At 45.5% G+C, this 14,653-nt stretch overlaps 1 protein-coding gene across 16 annotated transcripts in view; it reads left to right on the top strand.

Moving 5' to 3' along the window:
- SEC16B (SEC16 homolog B, endoplasmic reticulum export factor) overlaps positions 1–14,653 on the top strand; it is a 70,742-nt gene that overhangs the window by 22,050 nt on the left and 34,039 nt on the right. For 3 of the 16 annotated variants that reach the window (XM_070591610.1, XM_070591602.1, XM_008526156.2), the window contains exons 1-10: positions 2,664–2,882; positions 4,861–5,214; positions 6,778–6,890; positions 7,673–7,793; positions 8,549–8,657; positions 9,861–10,005; positions 10,675–10,826; positions 11,197–11,258; positions 12,878–13,013; positions 13,500–13,730. In XM_070591610.1, coding sequence (XP_070447711.1) covers positions 4,919–5,214; positions 6,778–6,890; positions 7,673–7,793; positions 8,549–8,657; positions 9,861–10,005; positions 10,675–10,826; positions 11,197–11,258; positions 12,878–13,013; positions 13,500–13,730 — 1,365 coding nt within the window. In that variant the 5' untranslated portion in view covers positions 2,664–2,882; positions 4,861–4,918. Of the gene's footprint in view, positions 1–2,663; positions 2,883–3,574; positions 3,930–4,860; positions 5,215–6,777; positions 6,891–7,665; positions 7,794–8,548; positions 8,658–9,860; positions 10,006–10,674; positions 10,827–11,196; positions 11,259–12,877; positions 13,014–13,499; positions 13,735–14,653 lie in introns of those variants that run through there. The other 13 variants (XM_070591611.1, XM_070591603.1, XM_070591598.1 and 10 more) reach the window with 10 other exon arrangements.

The following is a 14,653-nucleotide window of genomic DNA, read 5'->3' as shown; positions in this document are numbered from 1 at the left end:
GGAGGGAACTGCAACCAGGACTTGGGGTGGCAAAACTGATTGTAGCCTATCTCTTGGTGGAGAGGAGCTGCTCATGTACTGTCAAGCTGGATACATTTGATTGGAAATCAGGAGGAATTGAGCTCCCAAGTTGAAAGACTTAGTAACTGTAGATATGTGGGACTGGGGAAAGCAGGGACTGATAAATAAATCCCAAGCCTTTTGGAGTGATAAGATCCCACTACAACCTATTTCATTCCATGACCCATATAACTGTTGAATGCCATATGTCTATATAAAATAATTAAAGCTAATTAAAATTAATTTTGGTTAGTGAATGTTTGAAGAGTTTCATAATAACTCTTGAGATAATTAGAGATGCTTTGGGATGTCACAAAAGGAGCATTTGGAATAACTGGGCTAGATGTTTCAACTAGAGATGTGCAATGAAGGCTAGTCACAGAATGACAATTCTGTAGTTGAAAGAACACTGAATTAGGTACCAGGAGTTTGGGGTTATAAGCAGGATGCTGGTAAACTGGCTTTCTGAAAACAACAACCTTGCTTTGTAGCATTTGCCAATTTCTGTGTAAATATTCCCATATGGTGGATTTCAAATTACCAATGTTTTAACTATCGGTACACACGATTCCTGAATATTTAATAATCAGCTCTTGTAATTCTGGTGCGAGCTAACTCCAGCACACCAATATAATGCTGCCTGAGCTTCTAGTTAGCTTTGTGATCTTGGGTAAATCACTTCACTTCTCTGGATATTAGTTTTATTATCAATAAAGTGAAGTTGCTAAAATAACCTCTAAGGTGCCCTCCAAAGTTAACATTCTGGTAATGTAGCTGGTGTTATAGGGGCAGGACTAACATCACCTTATAAGTCAAAAGGGTTACAGCAGACTCTCATGAATGTTGTTGTGACATATCAGAGCACATAATTTGATATCTGAGTTTGTGTCATAATCAATCAAGTTTTGATTTCTGTTTTTTTTTTTTTGAGGAAGATTAGCGCTGAGCTAACTACTGCCAGTCCTCTGCTTTTTTTGCTGAGGAAGCCTGGCCCTGAGTTAACATCCGTGCCCATCTTCCTCTACTTTATATGTGGGACGCCTACCACAGCATGGCGTGCCAAGCAGTGCCATGTCCGCACCCGGGATCCGAACTGGCGAACCCCAGGCTGCCAAGAAGCAGAATGTGTGAACTTAACCGCTGCGCCACTGGGCTGGCCCCCTGATTTCTGTTTTTAAGGTGTGTGCCCTTCTCCAGTTATCTCTTCCCAGGAGGATTAAAAGTGGCAGTGTAGCCATTAATGAGACAAGTTTCACAGCCTACCAGTGGGGTAAGAAATCCTTAGCCACAGTCAGAGAATTCTGCACTCAGTTGTCAGGTCCTAGGAGTCAGTTGAGGATCTGAGACAAAATCATATAGTTTAGGTTCATTACATGATCTGACCACGAGACCAACCATGTGGTCTTCCCTGGACTAGTAACAACATGAGAAGTGAATTTGCTCCGAGCTTTTTTTTTTTGCTAAGAAAGATTAGCCCTGAGCTAACATCTGTTGCCAATCTTCCTCTTTTTTTGCTTGAGGAAGATTAGCCCTGAGCTAACATCTGTGCCAATCTTCCTCTACGTTATATGTGGGTCACCACCACAGCATGGTTGATGAGTAGCATAGGTCTGTGCCTGGGATCCAAACCTGTGACCCCGGGCAGCCAAAGCAGAGTGCACGAACTTAACCACTATGCCACCAGGCCAGCCACTGCTCGAAGCTTTTTTGAGGGCAAGGACTGTGTCTTATGTATTTATGTGTGTCAAATCATGACACACAGTAGGGACTCAGTAAGTGTTTGTTGAAAAAAAGAATAGACTATTTTGGCCTTTTTAGAGCAAATTCTAAATTTTGTTTATTTTTTTCCCAGCTTTATTGAGATGTAATTGACATATAACACTGTGTAAGTTAAAGGTGTAATAACATGATGATTTGCTGAATTTTAAATAGTAACTCAAAAGTAGACACGAGTTTCTCTGTGTTTACCTTAATAATGATGAAAAAATGCATTTTTTGAACATGAAAAGTATTTTCTTGTTGTGAGAGAAAACTTTTCAGTGCCTTCAGTTCAATATTGGGCTTTGGAATTTGCCTTCCATCTGGATAACACAGTTGATATACAACCAGAACCCAGTGGATAGAAACATGGATGAAAAAATCCCAAACCAGACAAAGCGGGTATTTATTCCCCACCTGTGAGTACCCCTGCCTCACTCAGTGGAATAGCTTATCTCTTTTGAAAGGAAAAGATACTACTTATGTATAGAGCATACATATTTATATATCAGGTGCCATTTTACCAACATTTAATCCTCATACTGACCTTGATACGCTAAGCATTGTTATTCTCCTTTCAGAGAAGAAGAAATTGAGACTCAGAGAGGTTAAGTAAGAGAGCCAGCCAGTGGGAGAGCCATGAGTCAACAGCCCAAAGATGGTTCCCCTCTCACCAGGCCAGGCTGCCTCAGGGCTTTCTGGATGTCCTCTCCTCATGTCCCTGTTCCTTGTTTGTGTGGGGTTTGGATCCTTTCTCATGTGAGTATGTCTGGTTCAGCCCTCGACCAGGCAAACAGAAACACGAGTCTCCGACAGTGTTCTGAGCAAATATGTCAAGTCACGTCAGTTCCAGACTGAGGTAACTGAGCTGTACTTTGCCCTAGTGAATCAGCTCCCTGGAGGCCGGGCGGTTGCAAAGGTAACTGCCAGGCTGTAGATCTGAGGGCCAGGTAAGTCTTGGTAGATGTGGCACTCGGACTTTGACAGTCTCCAAGAGGAGAGGAGACACTCTTGGGCCAGGTTCCGGAGCTGTGCCGAAGGAAGGTGGGGAGCCGTCAGAGCAGGTGTGTGGGAGCGCTGGTTCCGTTGTTTTCTTTCTTTTAGCTGTGCTTGCTGTGCTGTAGATTAGGAAAGGCGATATTACTCTTCCTGGGACCAGGGAAGGTCATTTACGTGAATGCACGTGTGAGACTTCTCAACGTAGACGTAGTTCCTTCATTTTGAGAGTCTGTGGTGCTTTTCTCTTGGTGTCTTTAATTATAATCCGAGGTCTAACCTACTGGAGTTGAAACATCTTGGCAACAAGATGATGTGATTCTGGTGGAGAGATCCGGTATTGTGCCTTTGCAGTCGGGGAAGGCTGGCTGATGAAAATACGTGGGGACAAGGTGAAAGAGGCTTCCTTCTTGTTAAGATTACTTGCGTCCAAACGGTGCCGAGTTCCGTGGGCCTCCAGGGAAGAACTACTCACCCTTTTCCTGTGTCTGGGGCATTTGGCCTTTGCTGGGGTTTACTGGAAAAAGCTTTTTTGCACCTGGTTTTTTCAAGGAAGTGGGCTGACACGGAAGGAAAGTGCCAGCTCCCTGAACCGTGATTGATGTTGAAGTGGAAGTCACTTCTGCGCCTTGCTCTTCTGGCATGTTCTGCTTACAGCTCTTGGCTCAAAGCTGTGGACCCCGGCTCCATGGCATTCAAGCAGAGTGACGTTTTGATTTCGACACACACCCTTTGACCTTTTGTTCCAACAAGAATTTTTATATTAGTCTGGGAGTTTCAGGAGCGGGAGCAAGTTAACTGGATTCAAGGAGAATCTTGCAACCGAAAACAGTCCCAGGGAGAAAAAACGCGGGGTCTGACTGAGCTAACGTGTGTTCTTGACACAGGAGGATCCCCGAGCCGGGGTGGGGTCTGTGTGCTTGCCTTTTGGGAGCAGCTGGAGGCAGGCGCTCCTCTTGATGTGGGCAGACGAGCTCGGAAGGCAATCCATGCTCTGGCGCTATGTCCCATTTTGGAGGATAAGTGGAGAATATTAGTTTGATTTGGGGAGAATTCCAGGGTTTAAAAATCTCCAGCCAGGAAGATGACTGAGACGTGACTCTCTGGTTTTTCATGTAAGCAATCCCAAACCTAGAGGGGCAGGCGTGCCCACATCGTAGGGCCTAGTTTTTCTAAGAGGTTAATTTAAGGATTTAGAAACGAGGTCTCCGAGGTCAATTTAAGTTTCTTTTTGTTTAAAATGTCTTTAGCCACTCACACTACCCTGTCTTTATCTCTGATAACACCACTATTTATTGAATGATTACTGTTTACCAGGCAGTGTTTTGGGCAATTTTCATATATCTCCTTTTTTTTTGGTGAGAAAGATTGGTACTGAGATAATATCTGTGCCGATTTTCCTCTATTTTGTATGTGGGATGCCTGTCACAGCATGGCTGGATGAGCGGTGGGTAGGGCCATGCCTAGGATCCAAACTTGCGAACCCTGGGCCACCAAAGCGGAGTGTGCGAACTTAACCACCACGCCAGCAGGCTAGCCCCTCCTACCTTATCTCTTGATGGAGGCTTGAAAAAATTAATTTTCTAGTAAGTGGCAGAGTTAGGATTTGAACTCTGGTCTTTGAAGGATCTGAACTCTTTCCAAGGCCCACTCTATTTCTCTGATAGCATGGGGCCTCCCTGGGAAGTGTTGAATAAATATTTGCTGGTGGAGTAAATGAACAAACGCTTATTTAACTGGAATGCTTTGACGGTGTTTTGGAGTTTCTCTTCTCTGTCTCCCACGCCTCCCACATCCATTATTGCTCCAAATAGACTTTAACATCTTTTAAGCCACATCAACGTAATCGTCTAGCCTGTTAATTATTTCATGTATCTGCCTGAGATTTTTTTCCCAGATATCTCTGTATCAGTGCCCATGTGGTTTGTTTTAGATAGAAGATTTTGAGGCTCACAGGTGCTTTTTTCATCAAACCTAATCAACCATCACATTTGGATATAGGCCTAAAATGATGATAATTTTTTTGTCTTTTTGTTTTGTCTACAGGAAGATAAAATAACTATACGACTGACTCAAAACACGAGAGAAATTCTGAGAGTCAAGGATGGAACCTTGGGTCCCCCAGTGGCCACCTCGGCCCCGGGGGTGGCCCACAGCACCGTCAAAGGATCCAGACCGAGGGCTTTGGAGAGATGGATATCATCGGCCTGTTCCTCGCTCTTGGCACGATGGAGAGAGGTTCCAGCAATGGCAAGACATCCGCCAGAGCCCCCAGCCACAGCAGGACCCCAGGGCAGACCACCAGCAGCCTCCTTATGCATCCAGGCCTGGCGAGTGGCGTCAGCCTGGGTCTGGGGTTGACTATTATGAAGGTTATTATCCCAGTCAGGTGTATTCAAGGTACGGTTTTAGAGCTTGGAATTGACCCAACTCTCCTAAACGCTTATGAACAGATTGTTCTTTTCCTTCTTCCTTTTCCTTTTATTTCTCCTCTTTTTCTTCTTTTTCCTTCTCTACCCTCCGACTTTGACTTAGCTAAACCCTTTCCCCTCCCAAATTGGATTTTGGCGACTGAAGATAGTATTTCCCTCCTCTGTATCCCCTAGTGGGGCTTCTTAAGGAAGCCATCATAATGTGATTGGGTGTTGGGGGCTGGGGAGAGGGTAAGAACAGTGAAATTCAAGATGGCACAGGGGTCCCTCTTACTCTGGGATTGCAAAAGGCAATGTTTGTAGACTATGGAAAAGCCTTTCCTCCTAAACGGAGTTTTGTGCCATCTTTGGATGACTCTGACCCAGGGGGAGCGTGACACCACCAGCACCACGAAGAGCTGTGGTGCCTGGGACAGTACCTAGAGTGATGGGCAAACAGAACAACAAGCGTGGAATGAAGGAAAGGGAACTTAGAAAAAATCAGCCTCTGAGAAAGCAGATAGAAGCGTGCAGCCTTCAAGTTCAGAATGAAGAGGTCTCGGTGAGGTTGTTCTGGGAGAATCTGGAATTTCTGCTCCTAATTCTGACTGATAGCACTGGACTTAATATTTTATGGAATATTGTAAGCCATCTATGTTATACTTAAGCTTTTGAGGTGGGGTGATACTTACCTGCCTACAGATTTAGGGTTCAAATTATGACAATTATTGTAAAGAATTTTGCCCCTATGAAATACTAAAGAATTATTAATTGGTGTAAACACTAACAACAGGATGTTCCTTTCCCCAATCTTTCTGTATTGTTGAGTTCTCGAAGGAAGATAGGTTAAACTCAGAGGTGTTAAAAGCAATCAGATTTAAGGTAGTCCAACTTAACTTTTTCATCTCTTTCCATCTGCGATATGCATGGGAATTACGATGGCATATTGAGCACTTATATCGTCATCCCAGGAAGGGGTTTTCTAAGATAATATCAGGGCAGTGTTTTCTAAGATAACATTGGATGTGTGTATTTGAGGAGAAAGCGGGATCATGGGGAAGGAGAATGAGACACTCGGCTACGGTTTTGCTATAAAAATTCCAGCCTTGTTCTGAAACAGAGGTCCTACTCCTGCTCTGGTTCTGAATTTTGTGTTTATAGGATCTAGAATTAACTGTGGTTTTAAAGCAGATTTTTTTTTTTATTTAAAGACTTTATTTTTTTTCCTTTCTCTCCCGAAAGCCCCCCGGTACATAGTTGTATATTCTTAGTTGTGGGTCCTTCTAGTTGTGGCATGTGGGACGCCGCCTCAGCGTGGCTTGACGAGCAGCGCCATGTCCGTGCCCAGGATTCGAACTGACAAAACACTGGGCCGCCTGCAGCAGAGCGTGTGGACTTAGCCACTTGGCCACGGGGCCGGCCCCTTAAAGCAGATTTTTGAGTGGGGTAGTAATTCTGTCCTCTAAAATTGTTTAGTTTGTCAAGTCCTCCAATGGTTTCTCTCTTTACCACACTCATCCTTGAATGACCAGCCTTCTTTGTGCTATTTTAGGCCAGGCATCGAGGATCCATATCAGAGCTATCATTCTCCAACCCCAAGGGAAGAATATGCTTATGCAAGTTATTATTACCATGGATATCCACGGCAGCTACAGGAAGAAAGAGGTATGGAATAATCGCCAAGAAGCCTTTGGGATGGTGCGGCTGGTCTGATAGGCAGGGCAGAGGCCAGAGGAGCCGTGCTCAGAGCCTCTGCTTGGGCATCCTGCTCGGCTGATGTACAGCTCCTGCCCCCAGCTGCTTCTTTCTTGGCCAGACCAGGCCATGACAAAGACACTGCTGCTAGATGTCCTGAGGAGAAGAGATAGAAAGGAGTCATTTTTGTTTGTACATGTAGATGGTAGTACTGAAACTATCATTATGTTACTAGTATTGTGGATAGTTTGTACTTCATCCACATCTTTTGTTCTGCTCCTGATTATAGCCAAGATTATAGTCTCTGACCAAGTAACAGTGAAGTCAGTTCTTAACCGTGATGTCATCCAGTGTGTGGCTGAGCTGTAATGAGTCTGACCATTATTTACCTTGAGGGTGGCAGAAATGCACCAATAGAAATTTATACCCTACACCAAGAGTAAGGCTTTAGGTATGTGCTAATGGCAGCTTCTGACCTGCTGGCAAAGCGAAATCTGTTTCAACATAGAAAACACAAATAGACACACACACACGATCCCCACCGTTGTACAGTTGTACAAAGCCATGCTATTGGTTCAGAGAGAACTGAGGGGCATTTATGGACTTTCATTGGTAGCTCTCACTTGTCAATTTTATTCCATTTGGCAAATACGTTTTTATACCAATAACAGCCTCACAGCTTGCTAGTGTCTTTCTGAACTTCTAGGAAGAGGAAGTGACCTGTCTTTATTTTGTTTTCTCTGAGGGTGCAGTGCCAAGGCAAGGGAGTCCTTATATCTGGCATGAGGATTATCAAGATCAAAAGTACCTCAATGAACATCATCATGAAACCCAGAATAATCTGTTTGGAACAAACAGTGAGACCCGGTTCCAGTAAGTGTGAAAGGAGAGGCTAGTTCAACACGATTCAGCCAAACTCAGACTATGTTAGGCAAATCTATGGCATCTGGTGCTGGTCCCTCATCTCTGGATGCCTTGTTGCTTTTGTTCTGGCCACAGGGACATGGGAATAGCCTAGGATGGCCTGGGACTCTTAAGAGGGACCCTGGGAGGAGAGATGCTTAACTCTGAGAGGAAGTTCCCACACCTGGGCTAGTCCGAGTCCTGGGAGGTTACTTGAGGTCCATCCTAATGGAGGGCCTTAATTTACGTTGGCCTCAGAACAGATGTGGCCTTGCAAACGTCCTCATGATTGGGTCCTGCCTGGGGCTGGGGTGATTCTCCTCTGCCCACTCCTGTGCCCCGAGAGTGGGATGAGGCGAGCAGGGAAGTGTCTTTTGCGCAAGTACCTGTCCTGGTGCCCTTAGGCCTGGTGACTTTACCCTGCTTGGAACTCACCTACCCAGCTCCTCCCATAAAAGCCATTCCTGGCTGTCGGGCTGCAGAGGCCAACCCTTCTCTACGGGGTTTGGGGCCGCTTCTAGCAACTGCAGTATTGAACCCAGGAGCTCCTGTTTTTCTGGTGTTGATAGATTGAGGAGCTGAACAGCAGGACAGTGCTTTTTGCTGTGGCACACAGGCTGACCTGACACCTGCCGGTGCAGAAGAACAGCCTCCAGCAGAGAGCAGCTCAGCCTTGCTGGCTTGCCCAGGACCCCCTCTCATCTGCTCCTGTCATTTTGCTGCAGATCTCAGAGTCGGAACCCTTATAAAGACAGTCCTGCTTCTAACTCTGGACAGGAGAGGCCTGGGGACCTGCTTCCAGAAAGTCTGCTAACTGGGGCCCAGAAGAATAAGGTAACCTGAAGTGACATGGGGGTTGGTGGCCTGTGACAGTGCATCAAAACTGACATCGTCAGTGGTGGGAGGGCAGGGCCCTTGGGGATGGGGGTCTCTAGCGGCCATCAGTCTGAGAGGTCCCATTCCTCCTCTCTCGGCAGAGCCTCAACTCCCACCTCCTCCTTTCCCTGCGTTCTTGTCTCAGTATTGTGGGTCTGGGGCCCTGATCTGACCTTTTTGCACTTATGTCAAGTTGGCTGGATCAGGAAATGTCACCCAAGTCACTCCAAGGTGCTGGGAAAGAGGAGAAGAGGCTGCCACCAATACTCCAGTGGACTAGCAATTGGGTTTACCCAGGGAGTTGCAAGAATCTTTTAATTTAGGTCTGAAAAGCAGAGGTTGAAGCCTTTCTTGACTTTTCCATCTCTTCTAAAATCTTACTGTGTGTACCAGCTGGGCTTTAATTTGGAGATCTTAAATTTATAAAAATAAACTTTTATTTTGGAATAATTTTAGATTTACAGAAAAGTTGCAAAGATACTATAGAAACCAGCTCTTTAATTTTTGACAGTCTTGTGTTAATTTTCTTTCCCTGATTGGATTTACATGATTTTGAGAACAGTTTCTTCCGTATACCTAATGCTGAACAGGGCAGGGCACATCTCATGTGACTAAGAGTGACAACCACAATAACAGCAGCCACACACGTGTACAGCACTTTACAGTGCACGGAGAGCTTTTGCATCCATTATTTCATTTGTACCCTCCCAGGATGTAAGTTCCGTGAATTTCTCATACACCTGTATCGTCAGGGGAAGGACGGTGCCTGCAGCATAGTGAGTGCTCATTAAATAGTTGGTGAATGAATGCACGAGTACGTACTTGAACTGTACAGGGCAGATGTGACAGCTATATTACAGATGAGGGTACTGAGCTCAGAAAGCCTAAGTCGCTTGTCCAAAGTCACAGCAGCTAAGGGTTGATAAAGCTGGGATTTGAATTCAGGCCGCCGGACCTGCACTCATTCCCCTAGGACATAATGGATCCTTTAGCAAACACATGTCAGTTGAATTATCCCTTCTTCTCCTTTCAATACATCCACCTTAACTGTATTTATTTGAAAGTTTGAATTTTGTTGCTTTGGAGGAACCCTTGGGAGAACCATCTCTTTAAAACTGCTTCTGATTCTTCTCCTATGTTCTCATTGTTTTTAACTCTCAGTTATCACCGACCGACGAGTCCAACCTTCTCCGGCAGCACGAGTCTGGTCTCAGCTCCAGCAGCTATGAGCTCAGTCAGTACATGGCAGATGCCTCTGAGCCGTATGACCGCATGGCTTCAGCAGCTTGGAGTCCCATTCAGGCTGGTGGGTCCTGAAGAGATCAAAGGAGTTGGTTGAGTCTGATGAGAAGAGGGTTGGGTGGCAAGTCTCTTGGAAAGTCGCCCTTAGCCTGTGTTTCCCAGAGTGGATCATTGTCCACCTCATTTGCTTATGTAGGTCTCCTGGGCAGAGAGGCCAACTTTGGCTCCATTTCCCACCTTTTCTCTTGAACTGGATATTGCATCACAGCTGATTCTTGGAAGGGAACAGTGCCCCTAGCCATCTTCAGGCTGGGAGAGGAGGCCCTCGGAGGTACTTTTAAGGACCAGGCGAAGACAGTGAAGACCGGAGTCAAGGTGGTAAAGCAAAGGCAGCCCACAGGGCGTAACTGCTTTGTCTGGATATAGGAGACTCGTCAGGAGTATCGGGGCTATGAAAGCCAGCGAGTCCCCAGCCTCTCACTGTCACTGAGAGTCTGGGCCTGATGCATTATAATTTGGACCAAACCATCAAATCCTTGCATTATATTCTGACATAGTCTTAGAGGCTTAAATCTGACTTGGAGCATGGTCTTCTTATAATGATGTAGCCCTTCCAGAATCTTATCTTGGTCCCAGATGGAATTTGGACAGAAAGGTGTCTGTGGTCTATTTCTAAAGTAAAAAAGAGCAGTGCCAGTAATGCTCACAATGTCCACCTGTGTCTGTTGGTCAGAGGAAGTCTCGGCAGCTGGTCCCAAGGCACCCATGAAGTTCTATGTCCCTCATGTGCCTGTGAGTTTTGGACCAGGAGGTCAGCTGGTGTGTGTGAGTCCCAGCTCTCCCCGTGATGGACAAACGGCCCTTGTTGAACTGCACAGCATGGAGGTAAACAAGATTTGGTGTCCCTGGAATGCCAGCACGCTGCTCCCTGCTTCCCTTTACCTGAGCCTGGGCATCTCCAGGAACGGGGTGCTCTCATGGGGAGCTGGGCCATGCACCCTGTGGATTGGGGAGTGTATGTGTGTGAAGGAATGGGTGGGGCTCTTCTCTGAAAGAAGTGATGCTAGACTTATGTTTTTCCTGATATGCTATTGGCTCATTTTCAGCAACTGGAGAACTCACTTTCATCCTCTGCTTTCTCCATGAGGCACTGAGCCACATCCTAGGACCACGGCTTGGCTTCTGATACTAGACTTGGCTGAAAGGAGCATTGAGTGGCCATAGTCTTGAAGACCAAATCTTATTTTTGTTCCAGATTATTCTAAATGATTCTGAGGAACAAGAAGAGATGAGGACTTTCTCAGGACCCCTGATCAGGTAAACTGCCATACGAGCTGCCGAGTACGGGCTTTTGAAAGCTGCAGAATCTTCCGGCACAGCAAATGTTTCCAGAACAGCATTTTGGGATTTGTTCTCGGCTTCCTGGAAAGAAAATGTCTATCCCCATTGGAGTAGAATTCTCTGTGCTACAAGATAGAGCTCAATGTGGCCTGAGCCATTTTGACAAGCAATTCGATAGTTGAAGGGCAGAAAGAAAAATTAACTTAAAGGTTTAAATATCTGAAATCAGTTCCATTTTGCAGGGGCTACATGACAGGAAGTTTTAGCATTCCGTGTACTTAATAGATATTAATGGAAAAGCGGAGGACAGCCTGGGAAATCATAGTCAAATGGATCACAGTGGAAAAAGCGCTTGCCTTGTTCTAGAGAGAACACAGTCAGTTTGTTACTGGATAGTGTGCAAGTCTGCCCTCTGCAGGATTGAGTTAGAACTGCTTTTAAATTCCTAGTCATTTCTGCTAAGTATTTAGGGCGGCCATTGTTGTGAAGAGTCCTGGCCTGTGTCAGAGGACCTGGGTCCTAGGCCCAGGCACCCTGCTAACTAGAGGTACCATGGCGGACAGGTCAGTTAGCCGTCTCCGAGCCTTAGTTTTCTGTTTAAGAAATGATGTAAAACCGGCTGTGCCTACTCCAGGCAGTGACTATGCACGTGGAAGCCCTTTAAATATCATCACTGTTATATAAATGTATTCTTATCCTGAATCTCCTCCTCCAAGAAAATCCCACATAGTATTTTGACAGTTCCTTCTAGTGAAAATGAGTGTTGTCTCCATTTCTTCCACACAGGTACACAGATGTGGGGGACAGACGAGTTGGGTATTTTGACACTGGAGTACTGGGCCCAACTTGGCGTTGATTTTATGGGATGATCTGGAGCAAATTATAATGCCCGTTTATTGAGCACTTCAAATATGCCACACAATTTGCTAAGGCCTTTTTGTATGGAGATAGATTTTTTAAAAATTATCCCTATCTTGGGGCTGGCCCCGTGGCCGAGTGGTTAAGTTCGCGCACTCCGCAGCAGGCGGCCCAGTGTTTCGTGAGTTCGAATCCTGGGCGCGGACATGGCACTGCTCATCAGACCACACTGAGGCAGCGTCCCACATGCCACAACTAGAAGAACCCACAGCGAAGAATACACAACTATGTACCGGGGGGCTTTGGGGAGAAAAAGGAAAAAATAAAATCTTTAAAAAAAAAATTATCCCTATCTTAGGGGGAAAAACTGAGGCTCAGAGGAGAGAAGAGATCGTGTAAGCCTAGAAGCGCAGGCCAGATTTAAGCCCGGGGTATCTGACTCCAAAGTCTGTGCTTTGACCTGCTACCTTCTGTAGTCATTTCCGGTACCTGGGCATCAGCCTCCTCATCCGGAAAATGGAGAGGGTGTGTGAGAGAATGTCTGGAGTCCCCTCCCGTTCTACGAGGAAACAACTAGCCTGTAGCCAGAGGCTCATTCCCCAGTCCCGGGTTGTCAGACTTGCACCTCAGTCCCAGCGCCCCCGGCGCCCTCACGCTGTGGGAGGGGCCAGCGGCCCTGTACGGGGAACCGGGGAACCGTCTGCCCCTCACTCTTTGCTCCCTGAATCTCTCCCCAGGGAAGACGTACACAAGGTGGATATCATGACGTTTTGCCAGCAGAAAGCAGCTCAGAGCCGCAGAACTGACACACTGGGGAGCAGAGACTCGGCTCTGCTGTGGCGGCTGTTGGTTCTTCTTTGTCGGCAGAATGGGGTGAGTGTCACCGCCCTGACGCGTGGGCACAGGCAGGCTGAGTTGAAGTTGAAGTCTTCCCGGGACGGATAAGATTCGGCTTATGGGATGATTATAAAAGGTGATATTAAAGAAGCAACAAATGGCCTCAAGGGAAAAATTGCTCAGATGGCAATGCCAGTCTGCTACTGCTAACCTTTCCGCTGCCCTCTGCCGTGGCCTGGGGTTATTGTACGGTTCTTGGGTTACCGCCCCAACCAAGCAATACACCTGTGAGAGTGTGAATATTTCACAGAACCTTTGTGGCCTCTGACAGGCAGAGAATAACCATGAGAATGAAGCTGCAGCTTGAAATACAGCAATCCAAGAAAGGACTGCCTTGTGTTTGCCTGTTGGCCTCCTCATGAAGGAGGCAGGTGATCTGGCGCCTCCTTTCTCAGCCTGCGCTGCCAGCGTGGGGACGAACAGCAGTGTTCCTCAGGATGTCTGTCTCTCTTTGCCTTGCAGTCCATGGTGGGGTCTGACATTGCGGAGCTGCTGATGCAAGACTGCAAGAAGCTGGAGAAGTACAAGAGGCAGCCCGCTGTGGCCAACCTCATCAACCTGACCGATGAGGACTGGCCGGTGCTGAGCTCGGGGAGCCGGAACCTGCTCACCGGGGAGATTCCCCCCAGCGTGGAGACGCCCGCGCAGATCGTGGAGAAGTTCACTAAGCTGCTGTACTATGGAAGGAAGAAGGCAAGTCGGGGCCCCCGCACGCTGTTTTTCAAAAGTCACCACCATCCCCACTACTCCCCCCTCCCCCAATTATATATGAGTACCAGATACTCATTTTACAGCACTGTAAGTTCAGAAAGCTACAAAGAAAAAAACATCCACAGTCTACCATTAAATAATCGTGCCTGTTAACATTTTGATATATTTACTTCTAGCATTTTTCTATGCATATATATTAAAAATCAAATTAAGTTACATACACAATTATTTCTGTTTTTCACTTAAGATTATGTGGTGAAATACTCTCATGGCATTAAAATGCATCACTTAAAAAAATGGTTGGACAATATTCCATTGCATGAGTGTATCATATTTTTTTTTAACCAATCCACTATTGAATATATAGGCTAGCTACAATTTTGTCACCCATTATAAATTATTCATTTTGAACATCTTGTTACATAAGTCATTGGCAGATCTTTTTATTATTTTTTTTAGGATAGATTCCTACAAGTGAAATTACTGGGTTAAAGGGTATGCACTTTTAAAATGTTCTTCCTATATACACTAAATTAGTTTCCAGAAAGTTTGTTTACAAATGATACCCCCACTGGCTATATCTAAGGAATGCCTATCAATATTGAATACTTTAATTCAACAGATGAAGAATGATGCTTCGTTTAATTTTTTGATGTATAAATTGGGCTATTTTTATTAAAAAATTTTTATTGAGGCATATTTGACAGATAACATTGGAAGATATTTGAAATGTACACTGTGATGATTTGATATATGTATATATTGTGAAAGGATTCCCCGACTGAGTTAACACATCCACCACCTCACGTTTACCGATTTTTAAATGACTTTTTAAAAGTTGAAGTTGAACTCACATTTCAGAAAAGTCTTAAAGCAAACTTAAATATTTGAATATATGATTAAAA

The sequence above is a fragment of the Equus przewalskii genome, chromosome 23, assembly GCF_037783145.1.
Source record: "Equus przewalskii isolate Varuska chromosome 23, EquPr2, whole genome shotgun sequence".
Lineage (NCBI taxonomy): Eukaryota > Metazoa > Chordata > Mammalia > Perissodactyla > Equidae > Equus > Equus przewalskii.
Note: the sequence above shows the minus strand (reverse complement) of the source record. Positions and strands in the feature narration are given on the sequence as shown.